This window comes from Aquarana catesbeiana, linkage group LG06, assembly GCF_042186555.1.
Source record: "Aquarana catesbeiana isolate 2022-GZ linkage group LG06, ASM4218655v1, whole genome shotgun sequence".
NCBI classification, from domain to species: Eukaryota; Metazoa; Chordata; class Amphibia; order Anura; family Ranidae; genus Aquarana; species Aquarana catesbeiana.
In genome coordinates this window covers 128668730-128696235 of record NC_133329.1, presented here as the reverse complement: position 1 = coordinate 128696235, position 27506 = coordinate 128668730, and the positions used below count along the sequence as shown (strand labels likewise).

At 43.8% G+C, this 27506-nt stretch overlaps 1 protein-coding gene across 3 annotated transcripts in view; it reads right to left on the bottom strand.

Annotated features, from left to right (window-relative positions):
* LOC141148914 (BTB/POZ domain-containing protein KCTD5) overlaps positions 1 to 27506 on the bottom strand; it is a 109431-nt gene that overhangs the window by 62940 nt on the left and 18985 nt on the right. For all 3 annotated transcript variants that reach the window (XM_073636784.1, XM_073636783.1, XM_073636785.1), the window contains exon 2: positions 13719 to 13827. In XM_073636784.1, the coding sequence (XP_073492885.1) occupies positions 13719 to 13827 (109 nt within the window). The remainder of the gene's footprint in view (positions 1 to 13718; positions 13828 to 27506) is intronic.

The window sequence follows — 27506 nt, the reverse complement described above, 5'->3', positions numbered from 1 at the left end:
TCCCCGAGATTGAAAGAGGATCTGGTTTCTCCTTTGTCCCAGGTTCCCTGAGCCTTTGCTTTTCCTAAGTGGGCTCCCCAACCCTGGGCGATTGCGTCTGTGCTGACCCCAGGGCCTGCCTTTTTCCAGAATGCTTGGGAATGACGACTTCAGGGAGGATTTTACCTGAGTGATGATTAAACTTTCATCTATGGATTCGTTCCTGCTGTCCCAAGAGGAAAGATGGAAAAATTTAAGGTCTCGAGTGCCCACACCACTGCTGGAATGCTGGCTGACATAAGTCCCAGGACCCCGAGGATCTACCTCCTGGAACACATGGGGGCTCCTATCAGCCTTTTGACGGTGCGATTATTTTCACCTTTTCCCTTGGGAGGAAATGCTTTTGAGCCAGAGAATCTACCCAGTAGCCTAGGTAGGTTTTGACCTGAGCTGGTTCCAAGGAGGATTTCTCCCTGTTCACCAGCCTAGCTTTTGCAGGACATAGATCACCCTCTGGGTGTCTGTTTCCACCTGAGCGGCCGACGGACTGAATACGAGCAGGTCGTCCAGGTAGAGTATTAACGCTATCCTTTGGAGATGGAGTAGGGGCTACTGCCTCTAAGATCTTCGTGAAAATCCCTGGACTGGCTGCTAGTCCGAAAGGAAGTGCCCCGAATTGCCAATGGAGAACCCCTTCCTAGGTTACCACCGCAAATCTTAGGAATGCCTGGTGTTCCGGGAAGATCGGGACATGTAAATGGGCATCCCCGAGATCCAGGGTAGTCATGAAAACATCAGGTTTTTCGCACGGCGTAAATACTCTCCATGGAAAACATCTTGTATCCCAGGAATTTGTTTAATTTCCTGAGGTTTATGATAAGGCGATACTTCCCTGAAGGCTTGGGTACCACAAAAATGTGGGAGCAGAAGCCTTGGTATCACTGGTTTATTGGTACTGGAACTACCACCTGTTCTACCAATTACTGAATGCCCTCCAATAGGGCCTTTATTTTTAATGCATCCTTGGGAGGATGTGTTAGTGTAATCATAGGCGGGGGCTTTGATGAGAACTCTAGGTGGTAGGATTTTCTGATCAGATTGATAATGTATGGACTGTCTAAAATTTTCTCCCACTGAGAGATGAAATGAGACAGCCTGCCCCCTACCTCGATTCTGGTGTCACTTGGACTCTTTGGTACTTTGGCGTGTAAAAGGAGAGAGTAAAATTACCTTTTTGCCTACCTCTACCATACCCCCACCTTCTGTTGGGTTCTTTCTTGGATTTTTGCAGATTTTGTCCCGACGGGCCTCGAAAAAAAAAAAAATTCCTGTACCTTTCCCGTCTGGGTTTGACCGGAAATTTCTTCCCTTTTTCCGAGAACTTTGTCAAAACCTTATCCAAACCTGGTCAAAAAAGCAGGGACCCTTTAAAGGGGAGACTGCACAGATTGGCCTTTGAGGCAAGATCGCCTTCCCAGGCTTTAACCCATATGGCCCTCCTGGCCGAGCTAATCAGGGCACCTGTTTTGGCTGAGGTTTTCACAGCAGCATCTGCCAGGAAAGCTATAGCCTTTCCTATTACCGAAAGGCAATCCAGAACCTCCAAGACTTATTACCCTGTGAAAGGTGTTTATTAAATCCCTCTATCAAGAAGTCCGCATTCCTGGCAACGCAGGTTGCTGCTAAGGCTGGGGCCATAGCAGAATTGGCCTCCCACGTTTTTTTCAACAGGGACTCTGATCTGCGATCCATAGCATACCGGATGTTGCCTGCGTCCTCAAAGTAGAGGTCAGACTTTCACACCTGGGAAAGAGCGGCGTCCAACTTGGGGACCTTTAGAAAGGTTTCCGATTCCTCCTCATTTAAGGGGAACGGTCTTAGGTTTACCCAGACTCCTTTCAGAAAACTCCCATTCTTGGAGAACTAAATCCTTCAAGAACTGGTGTAAGGGAAATACTCTTGACTGGTTTAACTGGTTGACTTCACCAACCCCCTGTACATCTTAACCTGTGCAGAGGTTTCTTTAGCTGGTTCAGGGATCTCTTCAGTGGCTTTAATAGACTGAAGGAGACCCTCCAAGTCCTCCAAGCCAAAGAGATGTCTGTTTAGCCTGATATCTTCCACATCACTATTCAAACCTGGATCAGTCTCCTCTTCTGAACTGGGCTCAGATTTTTCTGGGTTTTCTGCATCCTCCATCTCCTCTTTCTCCCTGGCCCTCTTTAGAGGTGAGTTCCTCTGAGGCTACCTTGGGGGTGGCTACAGAGGTGCGGAAAGTTTGAATAGTGTCCATCATTTCCTCCTGCACATTTTTAAGGAAATCTTTTATTAATCCCAAGGCCTCTTTACCAGCCAGTTTGTTAATACACCAACAACAAAAAGGCTTGGTGTGAGATTTAGACAATCTTTCCCTGCAATTACCGCACTTTTTAGAGGCACTAGTGCTAGCGGATGTAGAAGGTGGTGTATCAGAGACCTCCTGAGCTCCACTTGGGGAATCTGCAAGAGAAGAGGAATCAACAGTCACTCTTCCTGTCCTCTAACATGGCTGCAGGCCCCCATCTTCAGAGGAGAGAGCATGAGGGTATACCAGGGACAACTAAGGGCTAGCCTGGTGAAACCCACCCTCCCTCCCAATAATAGGTAAAAAGGCACTTACCCGGCATTGGCTTGCTCTTGCCTGCAGCCACCTGTGCCGCCTTTCCATCCTTTTTTTTCCCCCATGAGGTGGGTCCTGGCAGAGCTCCTTGCAGCTCGCTGAGCCATGGTGCAAACAGGAGTCCCTCAGTCTCCACAGCCGTGAGGGTCTGGCTTCTCCTCCACACTTTAAACCCATTTCCTGGGTCCCACTCAACCTTCTTCCTGCCCTGAAGGGAAGCTCCAGGTTCAGAGCGAGGCTTGGAGTGCGCAAGGTCCTCCCCTTGGTGTCTTACACCATTTGGACTCCAGAAAAATGGTACCCGCTCCACAGAGGGGAAGACAGGAGACCCGAGCCGCTGAGCGGCGTGCAACGGCGGGGGATCATCAGCTACACCCCGACCGCCTGCACAATGCTGTAGGGCGACCTGTGAGAAGCTCTAAGGCGGCAGGTTAGTGTGGCCCTCACCGGCGTTCCTCAACCTGGCTCACAGGGGTACCATCCGACTCTTAGTCTTCTGGTCAGAGAAGAAAAAAAAAAAAAAGAAGATTTGCTGTGGGAGAAACATAATCAATACTCAGGGACAAGGGGTAAGGTTGGGCCTTTTAACCACTTACCAACTGGGCACTTAAACCCCCTTCCTAACCAGACCAATTTTCAGCTTTCGGTGCTCACATTTTAAATGACAATTACTCAATCATGCAACACTGTACCTATATGAAATTTTTGTCCTTTTTTCACATAAATAGAGCTTTCTTTTGGTGGTATTTAATCACCGCTGGGTTTTTTATTTTTTGCGCTAAGAAAAAAAAAAAACGAAAATTCTGAAAAAAAAAAAAAAAAAATTTTTTTAAAAATGCATTTTTCTTCGTTTGTTATAAAATTTTGCTAATTAGTAATTCTTCTTCATATATTTTGGCCAAAATGTATACCGCTATATATCTTTGGTAAAAATAACCTAAATCGGTGTATATTATTTGGTCTTTGTGAAAGTTATAGAGTCCCCAAGCTATGGTGCCAATCTCTGAAAATTGATCACACCTGATGCGCCGACGGCCTATCTAATTTTTTGAGACCCTAACAAGCCAGGAAAGTACAAATACCCCCCAAATTACACCTTTTTGGAAAGTAGACATTCCAAGGTATTTAGTAAGAGGCATGGTGAGTTTTTTTAAGTTGTATTTTTTTCCCACAATTCTTTGCAAAATCAAGATTTTTTTTTCTTTTTTCACAAAATTGTTATATTAGCAGGTTATTTCTCACACACAGCATATGCATAGCACAAAGTACACCCCAAAACACATTCTACTATTCCTCCCGAGTATGGCGATACCACATGTGAGACTTTTACACACCGTGGCCACATACAGAGGCCCAACATGCAGGGAGTACCATCAGGCGTTCTTGGAGCATAAATTACACATATAATTTCTTGACTACCCATTACACTTTTGAAGGCCCTGGAGAGCCAGTACAATGTAAACACCCCAAAAATGACCCAATTTTGGAAAGAAAACAACCCAATGTATAATCTATGAGGCATAATGAGTCTTTTGAACATGTCATTTTTTTCTACAAGTTTTTGGAAAATGTGTAAAGAAAATGAAAAACGCAATTTTTTTTTTTTTTACACAACATTGTCCATTTACACAATGTTTCTAACACATAGCATGTACATAGCAAACATTACACCCCAAAATAGATTCTCCTACTCCACCGGAGTACGGCAATACCACATGTGGGAGACTTTTCCACAGTGTGGCCACATACAGAGGACCAACATGCAGGGAGCACAAGTTTCAAATCTAATTTGACTACCTATTACACAAGACTGTAGAATCATTCAGAGCTTCCTCCTACACCCCATGTGACATCACATGGAGTGTAAACCTGGACATCTGACTGCATAAGGCAAACATTAGATGATCGGCACAAGTAAATACTGTGGAGTAAAACAAGTCGGCTATGAGCGGTGGAGAACGGTTGCCAAAGAAACGTTGGATCGAGAAGGAGGCTTGGTTAACAGTACAGGAAAGGCTACATGAAATGGTGGAAATACACTCTACTGTGGACTCGGAAAACAATACCCAAGATGTCGCTGCCTTACCCCTGGAAACGTGATTTTTTTTTAAAGTTTCTTAAAACAGTAAATTACATGCGATTTGGGCTGAATTACAATGGTAATAGTTTGATAATTAGACCCCTGTCACAATAAAGCGCTCTACAGGTGCCATAGCATTAAAAATAGCGCCTACAAAGCGCTTGTACAGCGCCTCTCCTGTCATTCCAATGTGAAAGCCCGAGGGGTTTCACACTGGAGTGGTGCGCTGGCAGGACGTCAAAAAAAGTCCTGCGAGCAGCATCTTTGGAGCGGTGAAGGAGCGGTGTACATAACGCTCCTGCCCATTGAAATGAATCGGCACTGCTGCCAAAGCGCCTGCAAATCGCTTCGGCAGTGGCGCTACACAGGCGCATTTAACACTTTATTCGACCGCTAGCGGGAGTTAAATGCGCCCGAATAGCGCCACTAAAACTAGCAGCGTTTTACCATAAAATGCCCGCCCCAATGTGAAAGGGATCATGGTATAATGGACAAAATGGAAAGCAGCAGAGTGGGAGAGTTTACTTCCTCTTTAAGTCCATTGATGGACACAGGAATTCAGTAATTCTGAAACAGCCAGGGTTACATTGCCACCTACAGGAGGCAAAAAGGAGGAAAAAAAAAAAAGTCACAAAATTAGGGCAATGCTACAAGCAAGAGGAGGGCCCCCGAGAATCAACCTGATGCTCCAGAGCTAAAACAAATCTTTGTTAAGGGATGTCATCACCTGAACAATGAGCTGGAGGACTAACCAAACATCTATTTAAATACGACCAGCAGGTCAACATCAGAACGCTCAAGTTTAGCACTCCTAACCCTTGACTTTACAGAAAACAAAAATAGAGAGATGGCACGACCAAAAGAAAAAATCCAGTCAACCACAAAGGGGTCAAGCCCAACTCTTGAACTGAGGAAAAAGTTACCAGATTAGAATGCCAATCTCACAAGACAGCAAAGGGTGTAAGGATCCTCACAGCCTAACAATTTTGATGGTTGGAAGGAAATGACCCACAAGGTTCGCAGAAACCGATGGTAGCTAAAAGAAGGCAAAGGATCTGAGGAGAATTCTTCAGAAGACCATAGCTCTGCTGAAGGACCCAACTCCCAGTGACCAGGTCCCACAAACACCTGTCGACTTAGACCATCTCTGAGAAGTAAAATCTGCAGCAGGGTCCAATTGAGGATCCAGGTGCTGGAAGACCCTGAATGGTCAAATTCCAACCAGGAAAGGAAGGGACCCGCTGTCAAGACATGAAGCCTTATCTGAAGGGAAAAGGACTTTTGAGTCGTGTGTCCAAGTGGTTGTCCCAAGAATAGTTTTCTACGAGAGCCGGAATCAGAGGTCTCAGGGTATGGAGAATACAGACAAAACTAGGAAGACCATGCAGTAAAATCAAAAGGCTGAATGAGATGCCTAACTGGGAGGAGTACAAGGCTGATGGATACAGGAGGCCTCCTAGATAAAATTCCAGAGAAAAAAACTACCCAGGATTAAAAACAGCCCTGCATCCGACGTGGAGGACACCTTCATACTAAAAGGCTGATTTTGGGCCCTATAGCTTGGAGAATGGAAAGTCTGATTGTCTACGTGCTACTACAACTGTAGTGAATAAAAGGGGTCGTTCTGCCCCTTCCACTGACCTCTTGTGTGGGGGCAAACATATACTACCACCAGTGGCATTGCCAAGGATGGTTTTAAAGGGGTTGTAAAGGCTCGTGTTTTTTCACCTTAATGCATCCTTTACATTAAGGTGAAAAAACATCTTGCTGTCACCGGCCCCCTAGCCCCCCCGTTTTACTTACCTGATCTCTGAATTTCTGTCGGCACATCTCCGCCGTCCCTCTCTTCACAAGTTCCCGACTCTTGATTGGATAGATTGATAGCAGCACAGCCATTGGCTCCCGCTGCTGTCAATCAAATCCAATATATGCAGGCGCCAGGGCAGAGTCCTGCATTCGGCCTCTATGGACGCCAAATGCTGGATTCGGGAGCGCGCCCGCAAGGTAACCCCCTCTGGAGATCGCTTCTCCAAGGGGGGTCATCTAATGCGGGGAGGAGCCGCAAGAGCCGCCAAGGGACCCCAGAAATGGATGTTCGGGGCCACTCTGTGCAAAACGAGCTGCACAGTGGAGGCAAGTATGACATGTTTATTATTTAAACAAAAAACAATCCTTTAGTATCACTTTAAGAGTAGACCTGAAAAGGCAAATTTTCTCAAAAGATAATCAAGCCAGATGTTCATCAGCATGATAGGCACAGACCCAAACTACCCTACGCATGTGACCAGACATCAGCACCATACAAAAAACAGCCTTTCACAGCTAAAAATCACAAAGCTCCAGACATTTGCTACAAATGATCAAAGAAATGAAGGCCTACCCAATGGAAAGGTCCTAGTAGCCGTGGGAGCTTTAAATTACACCAACAGGTATATTCTCTAAATGCATGGTAGCATTTACTGCATCAACCAGGATAAAATTATCCCTTTTAAATCTTTAGATTAAAAAAAAAAAAAAAAAAAAAAAAAAAGCCTCTCCGGGTGTAGACTGTTGGGGACTCTGAATCAAAATGAAAGGATACACAGGGGCCTCAGGTACATTTTGAGTTGAAGGTCCAGGAGGGTCAGAGCTGGATTACGCTAAAGATGGCACAGGAGTGCACCTAGAGCCTCTAGAAGTAGACTGCACTAGTAATTGCATACATAGTCCAAAGTGGACATGAAGTCCTTGAGGACATAGGGAAGGTTTCAGGCCCACTCAACAGAGCTTAAAAAGCCTCCTATGAGGATGGTCCTATAACAGGGGTTCCAAGTTTTAGAGTGCAAGCATTGGTTTCTACAAGGGATACTAAGTAAAATGCCCCCAAAACCAGTAGAAGCATATGGGCTGAGGTAGCAGCCGGACTACAATCTGTCTTTGAGAACCCATGTTGCGCCACATAACAGAACTAGGCCCGAAGTGAGGCAAGGCCTAGAGTAATCTCAAACCCAGGAAGCTGATGCGGAGGAGGGTTGCAAATGGCCAGAGATGACCAAGTCACTGCAGAAAGGCAGAGGAACAAGACCAGAGATCAGCTGATCCACGTGGTACTTCAGTAGCAGCAGTGCTATGGTGCTTCCTCCAAGCTAAATGCTGGAAAAAACTACATGTGTAGCACACCAATTAGATTATGAGAATGATCAGTTCCATCAGCCATAATCCTTCCAAAAGTGAAAACCAGCAGTGGAGGACATCGGAAAGGAGTGCCCATTATGAAGTAGAGTAGCGCCCAAATGCTTCAGCCCAACTGGCCTTATCCATTGAGCCTTCAGGGACAGGGTCATACCAAAACTTTGAGTCACAGCTCTGGACCCAGAAAGCACTGTGTGGTTAACCAACAGTACACAAGGGTCATTTATTGCAGGCGAGTACCTAATTGCCCTGGAACAACTATGCTGAGAACCACACTGTCTCTTTACTACTATAGTGACTCGCTTCTCTAAGGATGTATATGGACTGCCTCCCCTAATAATGCATTTGGGTAGAACCCTATATTGAATGAACTTCTTAAGATCCCTGACTCACAGCGTTGGATCTCCAGAGACGTCAAACACCTTAATTTATATACTGAGCAGGGCCTCAATTTATTCACTCGGCTGAGAGTAGGCTTCTACTTACCCACCTCATTTTTTACCTTCAGCTCCGACATGCTCTTAGGGCCCAATTTGGCTCACCTTCTCCACAATTTTAACCCTCATTGCAGAAATTACTGAGGAAGCCAGACATGACTAAATTGATTTTGGAATATTATTCTGTTCTAATGGCTAACTCCAATCCTAGGTTTGCCGCTGCTGCTCAGACCCATTAGACCAGTCTTCCTCAGTAAGCTGTATATTCGGGTTAGTCCAAGTGATTTGATACATTTAGGAGCTCAGGGATATCCTCCAGGGATAGCATTATTCAAATAAAAGGTATTTTCAACAAAGCCACCTCACTCCCTTTCGGATGTGTAAGACGGGCTTATGCCTGACACCTGAGTGCTTCAGAGGCTGGAGGGAGTCCAAGCATTTTGGTCCGAGCTGGGCTTGTTCTTTTCCACAGTTGTGGGCTTACCTAATACTCTGCACCCAAAAATAGCTTGTTAGGTATTTTTGGTGAACCATCTGTTCCTACATATGTTAAGCGCTTGTTACGTATATTGTACTTCTTCGCTAAGAAGACTATACTTTTATCTTGGAAAGAAACAACCTCTCCCACTTGGATTCAGCTGATAAATGGCAGATTGCCTTTATATAAGCTTACTTTTGCACTCTGGAGGAAACCTCATCTTTGAGAAATTGGGGCATAAATGAGTGTCTAGTCCTCTTACCCTGAATTCATTAGATTCTGGAACTTAGTATGGTCCTCTTTAGGTTTGTGTTTTTCTATTCCTGACAACGTAATGCTACTCTGCTTTATATTTATACCTATAGCGTAATTCGTTGTATACCATCAGTCTCTGACACACACGCACTTTATTTTTTTTATTCCTGACACAGGGGATGAAAACAAGGACTTTTCAGGCACCAACACTTAAATCAATAAAATGTGTACATCTTTATTCAAAAATACGTACATCCATCTTCTTTTGTTAACTACTTTCTAGTTACTAATAGGATGTGGCACAGTCTATTCTACTGATGTCCACTCTGTAATGACATGACATATTTCCTTAGTGATTATATACACATTAGTGCAAATGGGCATTTTAAGAAATAGGTCTCAGGTGTACTAATTGCTCCAAAGAAAATTTTCATGCTCTGGTTATTTGCTCTAGACCAGCCTTTCAACCAGGGTGCCATTGGGGGAAGGGGGATGGGTGCTGTCTGGGTTCTTGCCTAAAAAAATGCCTCATATTGCCAAAAAAAGAGTTTAAAAGCCAGAGGGTGGATGAGAGTTGGATGTCTCCATGCGTCAGCTATAGTTTGGTGTGTAGCTAAAGAGATAATGGTTGCTTGGTTTAAGGAATTCTTTTAATATGCCAGCAATGCAACAGAAATGCAGCATTATACAAATGACTACTCTGCTTTTATGCCCATGGAAAGGCTAATGTGAAACCTTACAACACCTTATTATGGACATTTGCATAGCACTGAGAATTTAAATCTTGTCAGATTAGATCTGGAAATGAGTGAACATTAACAAGGCAGTTTGAATTCACTGCTTCACGTGATAATCCTCCGACAGTCACACCTTAAAGGCTCCTGAGCAAAACAGGCAATTAAGTTTTGCAGGTGTTTGGGCCAACCAGCACTACTGGTGACAATCCTACCTGATCAGAAACATGTACCTGTATCAAGGTTTTTGATGTAGAAGATGGATGGTTAGATTTATTTCATTTAGCTTTAAATATCAGAGTACTTCTCCCTAAAATATAATACACAAAACGCCCTCCTCACATACACATTGCACCTAAATGTAAAGTGGTAAAAGCTAGAGGTCGACCGATATATCGGCAGATTTTTGGCATTTTTTAATTAAAATCGGCATCGGCCGATTGTGCTGCAAATTAGGCCGATTAATTTATGCACTAGCTGGTTCACACAGGGGCAATCCGACTTGCGGGGCGACTCAGCGCGACCCCGCACAGCGCAACTTGCAAATTACTTTCATAATAGCAGTCAATGCAATTCGCCTTAAGTCTCCCCATCAGAGTGACTTGAGTCTCTCCTATCTGGGCAGCCTGGTAAAAGTTGTACTGAAGCGCTGATATGAATACTTAAATAAATAATATAATAATTAATCATATAAAGGATGACTAAATGATTAAGCTGCAACCATTCTATAGTGTTCTGACACTGTGATAAAAAAGTATGTGTAATGATAGTGCGCTGCAATCAACCCTCTATATGCACACAAAGTGAAAATAAATTAAAATAAAAAATAATACTAATGGTGCTCAGTGCAATACAATAAAACCTGTTCTTTGTGTAATAAGAAGCCTAGTATAACCTAGGACATACAGAACAGCAGCAGCAAATTAGGAGACCTAATGACACCCCTAAAAACTGTAAAAATATACACAGATGTGGAAGACATGTGGCGCAACAATTTTTAGGGGTGTCATTAGGTCTCCTAATTTGGTGCTGTTGTTCTATAGGTTATACTAGGCTTCTTATTACACAGAGCACAGGTTTTATTGTATTGCACTGAGCACCATTAGTATTAATTTTTATTTTAATTTATTTTCACTTTGTTTGCATATAGAGGGTTGATTGCAGCGCACTATCATTACACATACTATCTGGGCAGCCTGCCAAGTCTGAGAACATCACTATTAAAAGAAGCAAAGAGATACAATGCTTCTACTTATCAAAGGAATGAACTCCGGTGTGTAGAAGATCTCAGTTTAACCATTTAAAGACTAAATCTTTTCTGACGTGTTGCTTACAAGTAAAAATCCAGTACTTTCTGCTAGAAAATCACTTAGAACTCCCAAACATTACATTTTTTTTTAGCAGAGACCCTAGAGAATAAAATGGCGGTTGTTGCAATATTTTATGTCACACGGTATTTGCGCAGCGGTCTTTCAAATGCAAATTTTGGGGAAAAAATACACTTTAATGAATAAAAAAATAAAAAATAAAAAACAGTAAAGTTAGCCCATTTTTTTTTCGTCCAAAAGTTTTGATTACCTGTTTTTGTGCATTTAATACTTAACATACATAGTTTTTTGTAATCTAAATTATACATACAAGTACACCGATTGGAGGCTTGTTGTGTTTAATAAATGTTTCATTTAAGACATTTTCTGTATCACTTCTTATTACTTAACTGTTAGATTTTATGAAATGAAGGGAAAAAAAAAAAAAAAAATCGGCCTAACATATCGGTCCAAAAAAAAAAAAAAAAAAAAAAAAAAATTGGCATCATATATCGGCATCAGCCAGGGAAAAATCCATGTCGACCTCTAGTGAAAAGCTCTTAGTAACTTTAACTTAGGACAACAAGAATTCATCTTCTACCTCCTGGTACACAACCACCACCCTTTTAAAGTGGAGGACCACCCTGAAAAAAAAAATTGCACCAAAAATCCTAAAAAAAAAAAAAATTTTTTTTAAACTTACCTGAACCCTTGTTGCTAGGCAGTCTTCCTAATCTGCCTCTTCCTATTCGGCGGCATGTCCTGTTCCTCGGTGAGGGGCCTAGTTGCCTTTTGGGAACTGTGTGTGTTCCCAGAAAACCACGGGGCCATTCACAGAGCACTCGCACATGCGCAGTAGGAAACTGACAGTAAAGGCGCAAGGCTCCACTGCCTGTTTCCCTTACTTAGGATGGCAGTGCCGGGACCCAAGAGCCGAAGGACGGGTCGGCCTCGGGCGGCCGACATCGTGGGTACCCAGGACTTATTTAAAGTCAGCAGCTACAGTGTTTGTAGCTGCTGACTTTAATTTTTTTTTCCCGGCCGGAATCCCGCTTTAATTCAACACCAAGGTCAGGTCATGGTTGCTCGATTTCAGAAAAGATGCCAGAAATTTAAAGCTGAACTTGATATATTACAAATAATTGCAGTATATTTCCTAAATAAATCATAATGGAAAAAAACAAAAACAAAAAAAAAAAAAAAACAAAAAAAATGTATATTTTGAAAATGCATCCAATGCAATCAAGTAAAAAAAAAAAAAAAAAAACACAAACAAATCTGGATGGCTGTACTCCAATTGTGAGATCCAAAAGGTCTTTATTGGTATAATATCATGAAGCGCACACCTCCCCGGCATGTACATGTTGTGCCCTTCATGATTTTAGTGATGATCTTCATAATTAGTGCAGCCATCCGGATTTCTTTTTACCTGACTGCTACAGCTGCGACTGGGTGAGCACCCTGCATAAGGAGATCATGATCTTTGAGCAGCATGGAGTTTATATGCAGCCAATGCAAGTACCTGGAACATGCAAGTACTTGGTATCAAGCTTCTGCATTTCTCTATACAGCATTGACTGGCAGCAGACAGAAATAAAGGCAACCATATATGGATTCCTGGGGAACCGGCCACATTTCCATCCATCTATGGGCAGCCTGGTTGTACAGAAGTGAAACTACTGATCGACTTCTGTACAAACCAGGCTGTCGGGTTTTTACCGAATGATCAATGCCATCAGCAAGGCTGATCAATGTGTTCCGATGGCAGGGAAGGCCACTATCTGAGCTGTAAAGACTTTCACTGTTTGGATATAGAAAGAAGATATACTTGTGCTCAAATCCCAATAGCTTATGCATTTATTTAACCCATCAGGTGCTAAAGGGGTATGGCCACATGCGAACACTAAATTCTGGTTGAACGCTCTTGCACACTGCTCTACACCCTTTCTAGCAAAACTTGTACAAAAACAAGTTTTTAGTTCGTATAAATTGCAATACATGTTTAAGTTGGCCAACTGCACCAAAGTAATCCCTACTCTGCAAACACTCCAGTGGATATAGTGCCAATATAGGGCAAACAGACACAAGTTGTAAGAAAGGTACAGGTCTGGTCACAGACCCGGACTACGCAAGAGAAATAGGGTATTCGGATTTGAGCACTGATATATCTATATCATTTCTATTGCATAGTCCAGGTCCATAACCAGACCCGAACAGCTTGTGTCAAATCTTTTTGCCCCATATTGGCACTATATCCATCTGGGCATTTGCAGAGCACTGGCCAGAGAGGAATTGCTGTGATGCACCTGGCCACCATAAACACGTTTTGCAATACATGCAAACTAAAAAATCCCTGTTTTGCCAGAAGAAAAGGGTGTATAGCAGTGTGCAGAGGGTTCATCCAGAACACTTTGTTTTGATGTACCTGAAAAAGTATTTAGAACACTTAAACTGAAAGTTCAGTTGGCCAATGGTAACATAGAAAGTGGTGTCAACCTTAGCAATGCAAATCTCAGGACTGAATGGAGAAATACAAACCATTTGTGTAGCAGTCCATTATATAAACACACACACACACACACTTAAAAAGGGTAGGGGATACTTTAATAACAGCTTACCTTCTTCGGCTAGGTTTTTATTTATCACCAGTTTCCCGTGTCGCAAATAGTTCAACACTGGCCCAAAGTATGTGGGGTCCCTGTCTATTATATAGGCACCGGTTTCATCCTGCAAACAAGAAATGCAGATGGATCAGACAGTTAATAGGCTCACACTGCATCCTGTACATAGTCAAAAGGATACATAAACTCAAAACAACTTCCAAGATATTTGCAGCCAGTTTTCCTAGTGGTTAGTGAAATGCTTGCATACACATAACTGCAATTTTAAATCAGATTAGGTATAAACTCTTCTATAAGGCCTCATGCACACTGGATGTTTTTTTCAGCTCCTCCTACAGGCTTCTGGGGTTTCCTGCCTCTAAACACCCGTGCATGTTAGCCTATGTGTCAATGCACACAAAGGCATTTAGAGGAAGAGGCGTTTAGGGTAGGACAAAAAAATCCATGAACACTGCGTCCAGGAGCAGCAGAGGTTTGTCAGAAAAAAAAAAAAAAGACACCACTTGGCGAATCTAAATGCGTGCAAATGTGTTTTAACGCTAGGTAAATTTAGCGCTTCAGTGTAAATTAACAGGCAGAATTAATTTTTGGGCCAATAAAATAAATTAAATGCCCAAGCGCTTGATGCCTGGAAACATGCCTGAATGCGTTACAATGGTTTACAAGCGCCAGGAGTTTTAGGCAAAACACTGCTGCCAGGAGGAAAGACTTTTAGGAAGAGTTGGCAAAAAGGATCTCTGTGCATGAACACTAAGCTTGTTAAGGAAATACATTTTGAAAGGGAAGCGTTTTTATGCACAAGGCAGCTCCACAACAAAGAATTTGCACAAAGCACAGAAACATGAATACTGAAAAGAGCATTAAATAAACCAAGGATTTTGTTTTGTTCTGTGGGTAATGATATTCAATATAGCTTGCAATTGGGACACTTGAGGGAGGAGCCAGGAGTGCCAAAGGGGGACCCAAGAATAGGAGGATTAGGACTGTTCTGTGCAAAACCACTGCACAGATCAGGGGAGTACAATATGCGCTGGACATGATGACACTAAGGGACAGTCCCCCCCCCCCCGAGACAAAACACGCAATAAAATCATTATTTTAAAAAAATGTATTTGCTCTGTGCAATGTTTTGCAGAGAGTAGCCCAGATCCTCTGCTTCTGGGGTCCCCTGTCGGCACTCCTAGCTCCACCTCTTCCATTTTCGGATGAAAAACGGACATACATGTATCCCTATGGAGCGTCGGATGTCAGCGGTGACATCTCCGCTGACATCCAACCCGCTCCGATCCGAAAATTTTAACGGAGGAAAACCCTACTTTTCCATCCATTTTCGGATCGGACTGGGTGACGACGGACTCTACGGTCCGTCATCATTCGATCCCCCATAGGGGAGAGCGGCGCTCTGACAGGTCCGTTGCTGCACAGTGTGCAGTGACGGACCTGTCATCTTCCTGCTCAGCGGGGATCGGCGGAGCGATCCCCGCTGACTAAGCAGGTGTTCACGGGGCGGATCATCACTGATTCGCCCTGTGTGAAAGAGCCCTTAAAGTGGATGTAAACCCAACGTCAACCTTTCTAAACTACTGCCATAGGGGTTATCTATAAGGATATACATGCCTCCTGCATGTATCTTTACCTGTCAAATGTCTCCCCTCTGTCTGTTATTAGAGCTGAAAAACTGCAGTTTCTGTGGGTCTGTTGTCTGGAGCTCGGTGGGTGGAGTCGTGATGTCAGTAGACTCCCCGCCCACCTCTACACTCCCCTTGTCAATATGCATTTTCTCCTGTGTATTTCTAATTGAACTTCTGCTATGATCTCTAACATCCAGTGAAAAGACAGGAAAGTAACCACGTGACTTCAGCATGCCAAATCATACTGAGGTGTGGAACAGCCAATCCTTGCAGAGCTGCTGAAGAAAGGAGTGGGGGGGGGGGGGGGTTTAAAAAATAATGCATGTCTTAGGCTGTCACTCACAGCAAGGGGGAGTATTTGACAAAGTTTTTGTCAGTTTGTCAAGATTTCTCTCACTGAACAATAAAAGAGGATTGCTCAGAGATGGATTAACTCTGTGTGGCAAGGCTGGGCTCAAATGATAGGAAATCCTATGCTCTACAGTATGATATCAAAAAAAATAAAAATAAATAAATAATAATAATAATTTGGGTTTACATCCACTTTAAGGCTTTAGAACTACTTTTACCCTTGCAGTGCAAGTGAGGCCTCTTTTGTGAGAATCACCTGTTAACACATATAAAGCCTGAATGCTGTTAAACACACAAAGGGAAAAAAGCCCAAAATTGAGACTCTCAATCTCACAACACCATACACCTCAAAATATGCAGCAAATTCATTAATACTTGAGTATGGTACAGGGAAGTAACATCTGGGGAATAAATGTATTCATGAAATAGTCATTTACTTGCTGCTAACATATTGCTTAAGAGCAGCTAAGTAAATCTAGAATTCCCAAGACAAATCATTTCCCTTGTGGAACTTTAGACACTTACAAGTTGCAAGAATAATAAGTGTTATGGCATTAGTAGATTGACAAACAATCCGTGTCATGCAGAATCCAACAGCTGTGACCGATGCTCCTGTGTCGCAGGAAAAGGCCAACTCCGAATTATAAATGCGGTTTGTGTCACCAGAGAAGCGGTCATAAGCCTACTCAAGGCAAAGTGATTAAGGCCCCTTTCACACTTATACGACTTGTCCCACAATTTTGTACTGCAAAATCGTATGAGGAATCATTCTCCATGATTTTCAATGACTACCATTCATATTGGCACGACTAAGTCGTGCCGACTTCAAAGTAGTCCCTGCACTACTGTGATCCAACTTCCATGCGAGTTGTACTCCATAGACCTCAATGTTAAACCATCAAGTAGCATGCAAATCGTACCTGAATAATATAGACACGATTTCAGTATGACTTTGTAAGCACAAGCCTCACACCATGTATGTTTTCATTTGTTAATGCCAAAGTTGTGGCAAAGTCATACAAAGTAGTACTGCTCCCAAATCACGGCAAAAATCGATGTAAAATCGTGTGACTTTGAAGTCGTATAAGTGTGAAAGGGGCCTAAAGCAAACCGAAGTTAAGAGAAGTATAATGGGTAGCCATTGTTAACCTCCCTTTATAAAAATGCGAGTTGCCTGGGGGTCACGAGAACCATATGGTTTTAATGCTTTGTCACCGAGACCCAGAACTAGCATGCAGGATCTCTAGCCTCTTTGGGTCAGTGGCTCGAAGTATTGAAGCCAGAGATGGCTGGATAACTAGAATTTTTATCTGACATTCACCATCTCCATTTATCCAATGAAGCTGAACTCCAGACAGATAATACATACAATTATAAAGCTTAAAATTAATTCATATATCAGTAAATGCATCTTTATATGTAAGCAGTGCAAATATACAAATTTAACTTGGTATCAGCCTCTTGCAGTCCATGCACAGAAGAGCTCAGATTGGGAGAGGGAGAAGCAACACAAAGAGCAGTTTGATAGGAGGAGAGCAGAGTGACAGATGAGCTCATAAGTTTGCCATTTTCACTGACCATGCCACAGAGTGAGAGGTACAGGTCTCTGCTGTATGGAAGGAAAAGGGCAATCTTCGGACTAAATACAAAATTCTTTGGCAGGCAAAGCAGATTTCATATACTATATACTTCATCTGTGCATTTAGCCATTTACCTGGAGTTCAGTTATTGTCACTGGGACATAAATCAATGGTAGTTTTGCCTAAAGATTAGTCATCAGAACAAGGGTTCCATGGAAACCTAAGGTTCCTACCAGAGGTTACTAAGGGTTCCTTGTGCTATGCCCAATTGATGGGAGCTTCATAGTTCCAAAGCCAACACTACTTGTCAAAACCTAATAAATTCTATGCATGAAGATAAAAAGCCTTCCGTGTGCAGCAGTCCCCTCCCCTTCCCCCATACTTACCTAAGCCCCATCTCTGTCCAGCGATGCCCACGAGTATCTCGGCCATCTGAGACTATTATTATTATTTGCGATTTATATAGGGCCAACAATTTACGCAGCGCTTTACAATGTATAGGGGAGACAACACAATTACAGTACAGTTCAATACAGAAGGTACAGGAGGGCCCTGCTTGTAGAGCTTACATTCTAAAGGGAGGGGGTGGTGGTACAAAAGGTAATAGCTGCATAGAATGATTTGATGGGGGTGGCTCGGGGACAGTTATGTGGGTGTGGGATAGGCATCCCTGAATAATTGAATTTTCAGGGATCTCCCGAAGGTGGACAGGGTAGGGGCTAACTATGAGACTATCCCCCTTGGTTGGCTGAGACACAGCAGCGGCGCAATTGTCTTCCGCTGCTGTCAGTCAAAGTCGGCTAGCCAATTAGGAGAGAGGGCGCGGGGCCAGGCTACAGCTTCATGTCTGAATTGACACAGGGAGCTGCGACTCGGCTCGGGTGCCCCCATAACAAGCTGCTTCTTGTGGGGGCACTCAACAGGAGGGAGGGGTCAGGATCACCGAAAAAGGCACCTGAGAAGAGGATCCGCACTGCTCTGTGCAAATCCACTGCACAGAGCAGGTAAGTATACCATGTTTGTTAGTTTTACAGAAAAAAAAAAGACAAGACTTTACAATCACTTTAAAGTTACATATGCATTTAAAGCAAACATCTAGTGTAGTAAGCACATGAATCAGTCTTTATATTTGCTCCTCTATTCCCCTGTATAGTAGGACTGGCTGGGAGATCAAATGTCAGTCATAAGCCAATGAGACTCCACTGCATTGTCATTCCAAAGCTGGCCATACCCTAGTAGAATTTCACTCTAATATGTTTTATTTTTTAACCACTAGTGAGATTTTTTTGGACCATAGTGAAAAGAAAATTCAACTGAGCAAGATGAAAAATGCTTCAACTGAATACGAATTGTGAAGGTTTTCGTTCAAGAAAAAAATTAAAAAATATAAATTGTACATGATATAAAACGCACTTGTTCTAGGCACACAAGAAACCTGTTTAATACGTCTAAGGCCCCTTTCACACTGGGGCGGTTTGCAGGCCCTATTGCGCTAATAATAGCGCCTGCAAACTGACCCGAAAGTGCCGCTGCTTGCATTTCAGTGTGAAAGCCCCGAGGGCTTTCACACTGGAGCAATGCGCGGGCAGGACGGTAAAAAAAGTCCTGCCAGCAGCATCTTCAGAGCGGTGAAGGAGCGGTGTGTATACCGCTCCTGCCCATTGAAATCAATGGGACGGCGCGGCTATACCGCTGGCAAAGCTCTGCAGAGGCGCTTTGCGGTGGTATTTAACCCTTTCTCGGCCGCTAGCGGGGGTAAAACCGCCCAGTTAGCGGCCGCATACCGACAGTAAAACGCCCCCAGGTCTAAACCAGGCCCTTCGGGTCTAGTATGGATTCGGAGGGGGGACGGGGGCACCCCCCCTGCCAAAACGTAAAAAATTGGTGTGGTGTCCCCCCAAAAGCCATACTAGACCCTTATCCGAGCATGCCGTCCGGCAGGTCATGAGAGAGAGAGAGAGAGAGAGAGAGAGAGAGAGAGAGAGAGAGAGAGAGAGAGAGAGAGAGAGAGAGAGAGAGAGAGAGAGAGACCGAGAGAGAGAGAGAGAGAGACCGAGAGAGACCAGTCCGCATGCCCTCAACATGGGGGGGGGGGGCGGATAGGTGCTTTATAGGTGCTTTATAGTTGACAAGGGCCGCTTTGGAATCTGAAAGACCCCCTGATCCCGCCCCCCTCCCTATGTGAATGGGTATCTGGTACATCATACTCTTACAAATCCACCTAAAAAAAAAAATGGGGGAACAAGGGCCGCTCTTCTCTTGTGGCTGTCTTCCTCCATTGTGTCGCCCGCTGTGTGGCATCTCTTATATAACGCAGGGGGCATGGCCATCAGACAACATCGGGCAGAGATCCCGCCCCTTGTGGCGTCACTAGGGGTGGGCTCTCCGGGTGAGGTCAGCAGATGGCCACGCCCTATAGCTATATATGAAATGCCACACAGCGGGCGATACCACAACGGAGGAAGACATCCACAGAAGAGCGGCTTTTTTTTCGGTCAACTGGCGGCGAGGAAGAAGACCGCTTAGAGCCCTTGCACACTGGGGCGGGGGGCGGCGTCGGCGGTAAAATGCCGCTATTATTAGCGGCGTTTTACCGTCGGTATGCGGCCGCTAGCGGGGCGGTTTTACCCCCCCGCTAGCGGCCGAGAAAGGGTTAAATACCACCGCAAAGCGCCTCTGCAGAGGCGCTTTGCCGGCGGTATAGCCGCGCCGTCCCATTGATTTCAATGGGCAGGAGCGGTAAGGGAGCGGTATACACACCGCTCCTTCACCGCTCCGAAGATGCTGCTGGCAGGACTTTTTTTACCGTCCTGCCAGCGCATCGCTCCAGTGTGCAAGCCCTCGGGGCTTGCACACTGGATACACAGCAGCGGCACTTTCGGGGCGGTTTGCAGGCGCTATTATTAGCGCAATAGCGTCTGCAAACCGCCCCAGTGTGCAAGGGCTCTTAAGGAGAAGATAGCGGAGGGAGAGACGACTCAGAGCCATTTTATTAATAAAGAACTTGTAAAAAAAACAAAAAACAAAAAAACAAAACAAAAAGTTTTTGACATTTCTCCTTTTTTCTTAAAGGGGGGCTTTCAGATTCCGATAAGCCCCCCGTTCGCAGACCCGACAACCACCGGCCAGGGTTGTCGGAAAGAGGCCCTTGTGCCCATCAATACCCATCCCCCCCATGTTGAGGGCATGCAGCCTGCTATGGTTCGGGGGGGGGGGGGGGGGCACGCTCATCCCCTCCCTTTCCTGACATGATGGGCAACATGCTCGGATAAGGGTCTGTTATAGGTCTTGGGGGGGGGGATCCCACGCCAAAAAGGTAGCCCAACTGCACATTTTTGCCACCCCCCCCAATCGCTAGTCTAAACACGGCCTAGGGTCTCATTCACGCGGGCCATACTACAATGAGGCTGTGTTGTGTTTAGCTGTACGGCGATGCACAAGTGCTCCGTGCATCCCTAAGCAGGCAGTCACATCAATGTCAATTGAGATACAGCAGCTGCGGGGAATGCACAGGTGTTCCGTGCATTCCTGTGTAGGCAGTCCCATTCATGTCAATTGGGACACAGCGGATGTATGGACACAGCCACTGCTCCCAACATGACATCTGTGTGGGTGCATGTCCCTGAACTCACACCATCTGCTTTGGGGCCATGCACCTACACTCACATGGAGGTCAGATTTGTCCTTACAGCCTCCGCATCCCAACTGACATGAATGGGACTACCTGCACAGAGCACCTGTGAAACTCTGTGCGGGTCAACCGGGCTCTACATATGGCCCTTCATGGGTATATGCTTTAGTACACCCCATGTGAACAAGGACCTAGTAGGAATTTAGCAGGAATTTTGTAAGTTATGTTGCATTTTGCATGCTAAGGATTGAGTTAAAACACAATTCAATAAACATTTGGGTTGCACAACTATTGTGCCCCTACAGTAGCACCTTTTTATTCTACTGGTCATGTGCTTTCAGAAAATATATGGTTTGGGGGGGTCTTTTACAAACCCTGAAAGCTGCAAGTGAAAACCTTCAGATTTATATAGAAATATGCTTATTTACAGTTTTGCGTACATTAGATTTTCAATATTTCTCAAAAAGCGCAATTTAAAATGTACAAATACCGTATTTATCAGCGTATAACACGCACTTTTTCCCCTAAAAATCAAGGGAAAATCGTGGGTGCGTGTTATACGCCGATTCCGGATTGTGAGAGGAGCAAGCGCCGGCCGCCGATATACATACATAGCCGAGTGTACTCGGCTAGGCTCGGCTAGTTCCGCTCACAGTCACGCCCAGTCCGGCCCTATGATGGACATAACACAGGGACTGGGCATGACTGTGAGCGGAGCTAGCCGAGTACACTCGGCTATGTATGCATATGCACTGCTCACAGTCCCGCTATTGGACGTGTGGTATGCCCATCATAGGGCGGGACTGCGAGAGGAGCCGAAAAGAGCCGAGATACACAGGACCGGCTCTGTATCTCGGCGGTGCCATTTTTAAACTGCAGTGACACCGACAAGTCACTGCAGTTTAACTGCAGCCTGGGCAAGGCTGCAAGTGGACACTGACAAGCATGCAGATCGAGGCTGTGCAAGGCTGCAGATGGACACTTATAAGGCTGCATTGATGGGCATTTAAATGTAAGTTTTTTTCCTTAAAATTCCCTCCTAAACTTGGGGTGCGTGTTATACGCCGGCGCATGTTATACGCCGATAAATACGGTATTTGTCATTTATTAACTCAATACAGGTAAAACTATTTAGTAGGAATTTTGTAAAATTTGCTGGGTTTGCATCTGCTAGTAATGATTTTAGTGTATTTTTTACAGAAAATATTGTTTTGAGAAACATTTGCGCAAATATCATGGGGCCAAAAGAAAAAGAAAAAAAACAAAGTAGCACCTTCTTTCATTCTACTGGTCATGTGCTTTCAGAAAATACAGGATTTGGGGGGGGGGGGGGTCTTTTACAATCGCTGTAAGTGAAAAATGAAAACCGCCAGATTTAGAATTATTTGGTTATTTACAGTTTTGTGTACGTTTGATTTTCACATGAAGGCGCAATTTAAAATTTACAAATATTTGTTATTAACTGAATACAGGTTAAGCTTTTATAATTATCAGGAATTTTGTAAAATTTGCTGTTTTTATCTGCCAAAAATGACTTTAGTGTATTATTAGCAAAAATATTCTTTTGATGAACTTTTGAGCAAATATCGCGAGGCCCTAAAAATCAGTAGCACCTTCTTTTTATTCTGCTGGTCATGTGCTTTAATAATAATAATAAAAACAATAATAATAATAATAATAATAATAATAATAATATTAAATATAACAAAAAGAATTATTATTATTATGGTTTGGGGGTCTTGCACAAACCCTGAAAGCTGTAAGAGAAGAACAAAGCAATGGAAAAATTGCAAAAATGGTCCAGCCAGCTGAGTTTAAAAGTGGAGCACAGGGCCTCTGGCAGCGAAAATGTTAAGAAATCAGAGTGCCAAACCCAAAAGGTAAGAGTCCAAGGATAATTATTCAAAAGGAAATCCACAAGGAAAGCCAACACATTTCACGGGCCTGGAAATTGCTCTCTCATTAGGGCTTCCAATGACAGCAGCTGGTTAATGCAGCACTGTTTCCACTGCACTAGGAAAATTTCCAGTGCGGACAAGAAGACAATCATATCACTCAACAGGAGCTACACAAATTGTATCACTCAACTTTAGCTGTGTTAAAACACAGCTAAAGTTTACATGTCTCACTGAGTAGAACTGCCCAGGAGTAGGAGAGGCATGTTGCAGCGATATTGGTGTTCTGTACAATGAGGCACTCTAGCACTCCCTTGTGCATCCCTGTTGGGCATAAACTACACATAAAAGGGTTGTAAAGTCTTGGTTTTTCACCTTAATGCATTCTAGGCATTAAGGTGAAAAACCTGTGCTGCAGCAGCCCCCCAGAGCCCTCCTTTTACTTACCTGAACACGTTCGTTCCAGCGTAGAGGACAAGCTCAGAAGCTCCAGCTGCTGTCTTGGGTCCTCATTGGATAGCTTGATAGCAGCGGGAGCCATTGGCTCCCGCTGCCATCAATCAAATCCAGTGATACGGGAGCCGGTGGGGTGGGAAAGAGTCTTGCCATCTGTCAATGGACACAGCAGTGGGACTCGGGCATGTGCCCTCACGAGCGCCCCCATGGAATGCGGCTCTCCAAGGGGGAACTCGATCTGGAGGAGGAGCCAGGAGCGCCGCCCGGGCACCCCAGAAGAAAAGGATCGGGCCACTCTGTGGAAAACCCTTGCACAGAGGTAGTAAGTACAACATTGTTATAAAAAAAAAAAAACAAACACAAATCAAGGAACCTTTACAAAATCACTTTAATAAACTACATATGCAGAGAAACCTGTGCTTGAAAAACTTGACATTTATTTGCATGGACATGTTAATGAACAGCTTGTCATATACTGGACACACACACAGACACACTTTGCCTGCCTTATTTTAAATTGAATGGGTTGTTTTACAAGGTAAGGGTTCACATATACTTTAACCACTTAAGGACCAGCCTCGTTTTGGATTTTAGGTGTTTACATGTTTAAAACAGGTTTTTCTGCTAGAAAATTACTTAGAACCCCCAAACATTATATATGGTTTTTCTTCTAACACCCTAGAGAATACAATGGCGGTCATTGCAATACTTTTTTTTGCACCGTATTTGCGCAGCGGTCTTATAAGCGCACTTTTTTTGGAAAAAATTCACTTTTTTGAATAAAAAAAATAAAACAGTAAACTTATCCCAATTTTTTTTATATTGTGAAATATAATGTTACACCAAGTAAATTGATACCCAACATGTCATGCTTGAAAATTGCGCCCGCTCGTGGAATGGCATCAAACTTTTACCCTCAAAAATCTCCATAGGCGACGTTTAAAAAATTCTACAGGTTGCATATTTTGCGCTACAGAGGAGGTCTAGGGCTATAATTATTGCTCTCGCTCTACCGGTCGCTGTGATACCTCACATGTGTGGTTTGACCACCGCTTTCATATGCGGGCGCTACTCGCGTATGCGTTCGCTTCTGTGCGCGAGCTCGTCGGGACAGGGGGGTTTTCAAAATTTTTTTTTTTATTTTTATTATTTGTTTTACAATATTTTATTAATTTTTACACTGTTTAAAAAAAAAAAAATTGTGTCACTTTTATTCCTATTACAAGGAATGTAAACATCCCTTGTAATAGAAAAAAGCATGGCAGGACCTCTTAAATATGAGATCTGGGGTCAAAAAGACCTCAGATCTCATATTTACACTAAAATGCAATAAAAAAAAAAAAAAAAAAAGTCATTTAAAAAAATTACATTTGAAAAAATATGCCTTTAAGAGGCGTGGACGGAAGTGACGTTTTGATGTCGCTTCCGCCCAGCAGTGTCATGGAGACGAGTGAGCGCCATCTTGGCCTCACTCATCTCCAGACACACCAGAGAACAGGACGCGATCGCCTCCGCCGCTACCGACGGCTCCGGTAAGCGGCGGAGGGCACCGGATCGCGGCGGGAGGGGGGGGCCCCTCTCCCGCCACCGATAAAAGTGATCTCGCGGCGAATCCGCCGCAGGGACCACTTTTATCTTAAGGCCGGCCACCGCACGAAAACGGGGATACCGGGGTTATGGCAGCTAGCTGCTGCCATAACAACGATATCCCCGTTCAAACTTAGGACGTACATAGTCGTGCGGCGGTCGGGAAGTGGTTAAAAGGCAATTGTACGGAGGTTTCCTCCCAGAAGGCTGTAAATAGGCAAATTCTCTTCTGTGTGAATGCAAATCAAGCAGGGAAACCCAAATAGAGTCCGTCGTCACCCGATCCGATAAGAAAACGGATGGAAAAGTAGGTTTTTCCTCCGTTACACTTTTTCAGATCGGAGCGGGTCGGATGTCAGCGGACATGTCACCGCTGACATCCGACGCTCCATAGAGGTCTATGGAGGGTCCGTTCAGGTCCGCCTAAAGAGCTGACAGGCGGACCTGAACGGATCATTCATGTAAAAGAGGCCTAAGACTCCAGCTGTGAAGGAGCTTAATTTATTGGTCAGGGGACCCATTACTATTGTGCCCTGTAGTGGTGTTGGGATAGGCAGATGAAACCACAGCACACACGGGGACAGACATCAGACACTCCCAGATGATTTGGACAGAATCATTTTAATTAGCACACTTGAATAAAGCCAGCCATAGAAGAGTCAATTTTCTTCCTGTGGTTACAGTGTTGATGGGGGAATCCCTTCAGCGGAGCTATTGTGTTTATTGAGCTATTGTGAGAGCTTTCCCAGCAGGGAGGACATAAAAACTATAGCAGCTAGAGATAATCACATAAAAAAAAATCCAGGCTGGTAGTACCAAGTTGATCAATCGATCAACTTTGGTACATTCAGCCGGCCCATACATGGTTCGACTCATCTGGTTCCTGCTGAGATTCGAACCGTTTATGGCCAGCTTAGGGCTGCAAGTCATCCATAAGGCAAAGTTTCAATAAATGGTGCCTTAAAGTGCCTGTCATTGGTTACAGAAATTGCCACCAAATATAAATTATTACACTGGTATGCAAACGTGATCAATGAATGGGAGGACAGGCGGATTACTGAAAAGGTCCAACTCTCCATCCAAGGATCCGGTCTTAGGCATACAAGCTGTAGTACACATGTAGACCTCTTCAATGCTCTTTGTAATTGATCATACTACAATAGGATTAAATACTACTAATGGCTGTTATACGTACAGTTGTGCTCATAAGTTTACATACCTTGGCAGAATTTATGATTTCTTGGCCATTTTTCAGAGAACATGAATAACACAAAAACATTTTTCACTCATGGTTAGTGTTTGGCTGAAGCCTTTTATTTTCCATCAACTGTGTTTACTCTTTAAATCATAACAGAAACTACCCAAATGACCCTGACCAAAAGTTTACATACCCTGGTGATTTTGGCCTGATAACACACAATTTGACACAAAGGGGTTTGAATGACTTTTAAAGGTAACCATCCTCACCTGTGATCTGTTTCTGTTGAAAACAAACCACACTTAGGTAGACCAACTAAAATTTCAGCCATAACTGCCAGGAAAATTGTTCAGGATACAAAGAAAACCCACGAATAACTTCAGATGAAATACAGGACACTTTGAAAACATAAGAAAAAAAGCTGCGCTGTGTAATATTGGTGATCAAAAAAATTGAAATGACTTATGAAAAATTAAATCACATCTAAACGAATAGAGATAAACTCCATACAATATACTATCACACGAACATTTAAATGCAATCACCAGTATGTGCAAAGAGTAATGAAAAATAAACAGTAAAGCAAAATAAATTAACAGAGTCAAGTCCACTCCGATGGGCTATTAGAAAGAAGCCCACTAGTAGAATGATCTTCCAAATGATGATTTTGCCATCCTCAAGATAGTGATAACGTGCAACTGCAACACCATGGAAGATGTGATGGGGTGCAACAGAGAGGTACCTCCACCCACAAAAATACTGCCGCTTACCAGCTCATTAGATCTCTTATTTAAGGAGATCATGAGTGCCTGTGGCTCTTAACCCCAGCCTTGGGTCTTTCAAACATAGATGGCTCCTCAGACTCTCTGCACGGGGTTTCCCCTGTATGGCAGACGTACACGCATTCCCCATAGGAGGGCATAAAAACTTCCATAGCGTGATATGTTTAAAAGTATTTATTTTAAAAAAAAAAACCGTAATGCACTTACAGTTATGGTGAAGGTATATAGCGTTGGAATAAAAACACGAGCCGGCCGGCTCTCGAATGCTGCCCGTAGCTTCCGGGACTAGCGCGGTATGTGATGACGTCAGCACGCCTCTCCTCCCTACGCCGTTTCGTCACAGATGACGTCTTCCAGGGGCATGGGTGGCGTGCTGACTCACCGCCATAAATACACTGCACAATAAATGGAACACCCAGTTCTGAGCTTATGGTGTCCCTCAATCGAATCAGCCATTTTGGAAAAGGGCAAACGCCCTTCAATGATGTAATGAAGGAATTGATAGTACCACAACTGGCTGCTAACGTTAAACTGACAAAATAATAAAAAATAAAAAATCTAAGATGTTAGATTCGCGATCATCTTCATCTTATACTGCCTGGACAGGAAAATGACACGAATGGTCCAATATTAAAGATAGATTCTAGAAGTGTCCCCAAAAATAGATAAATTGG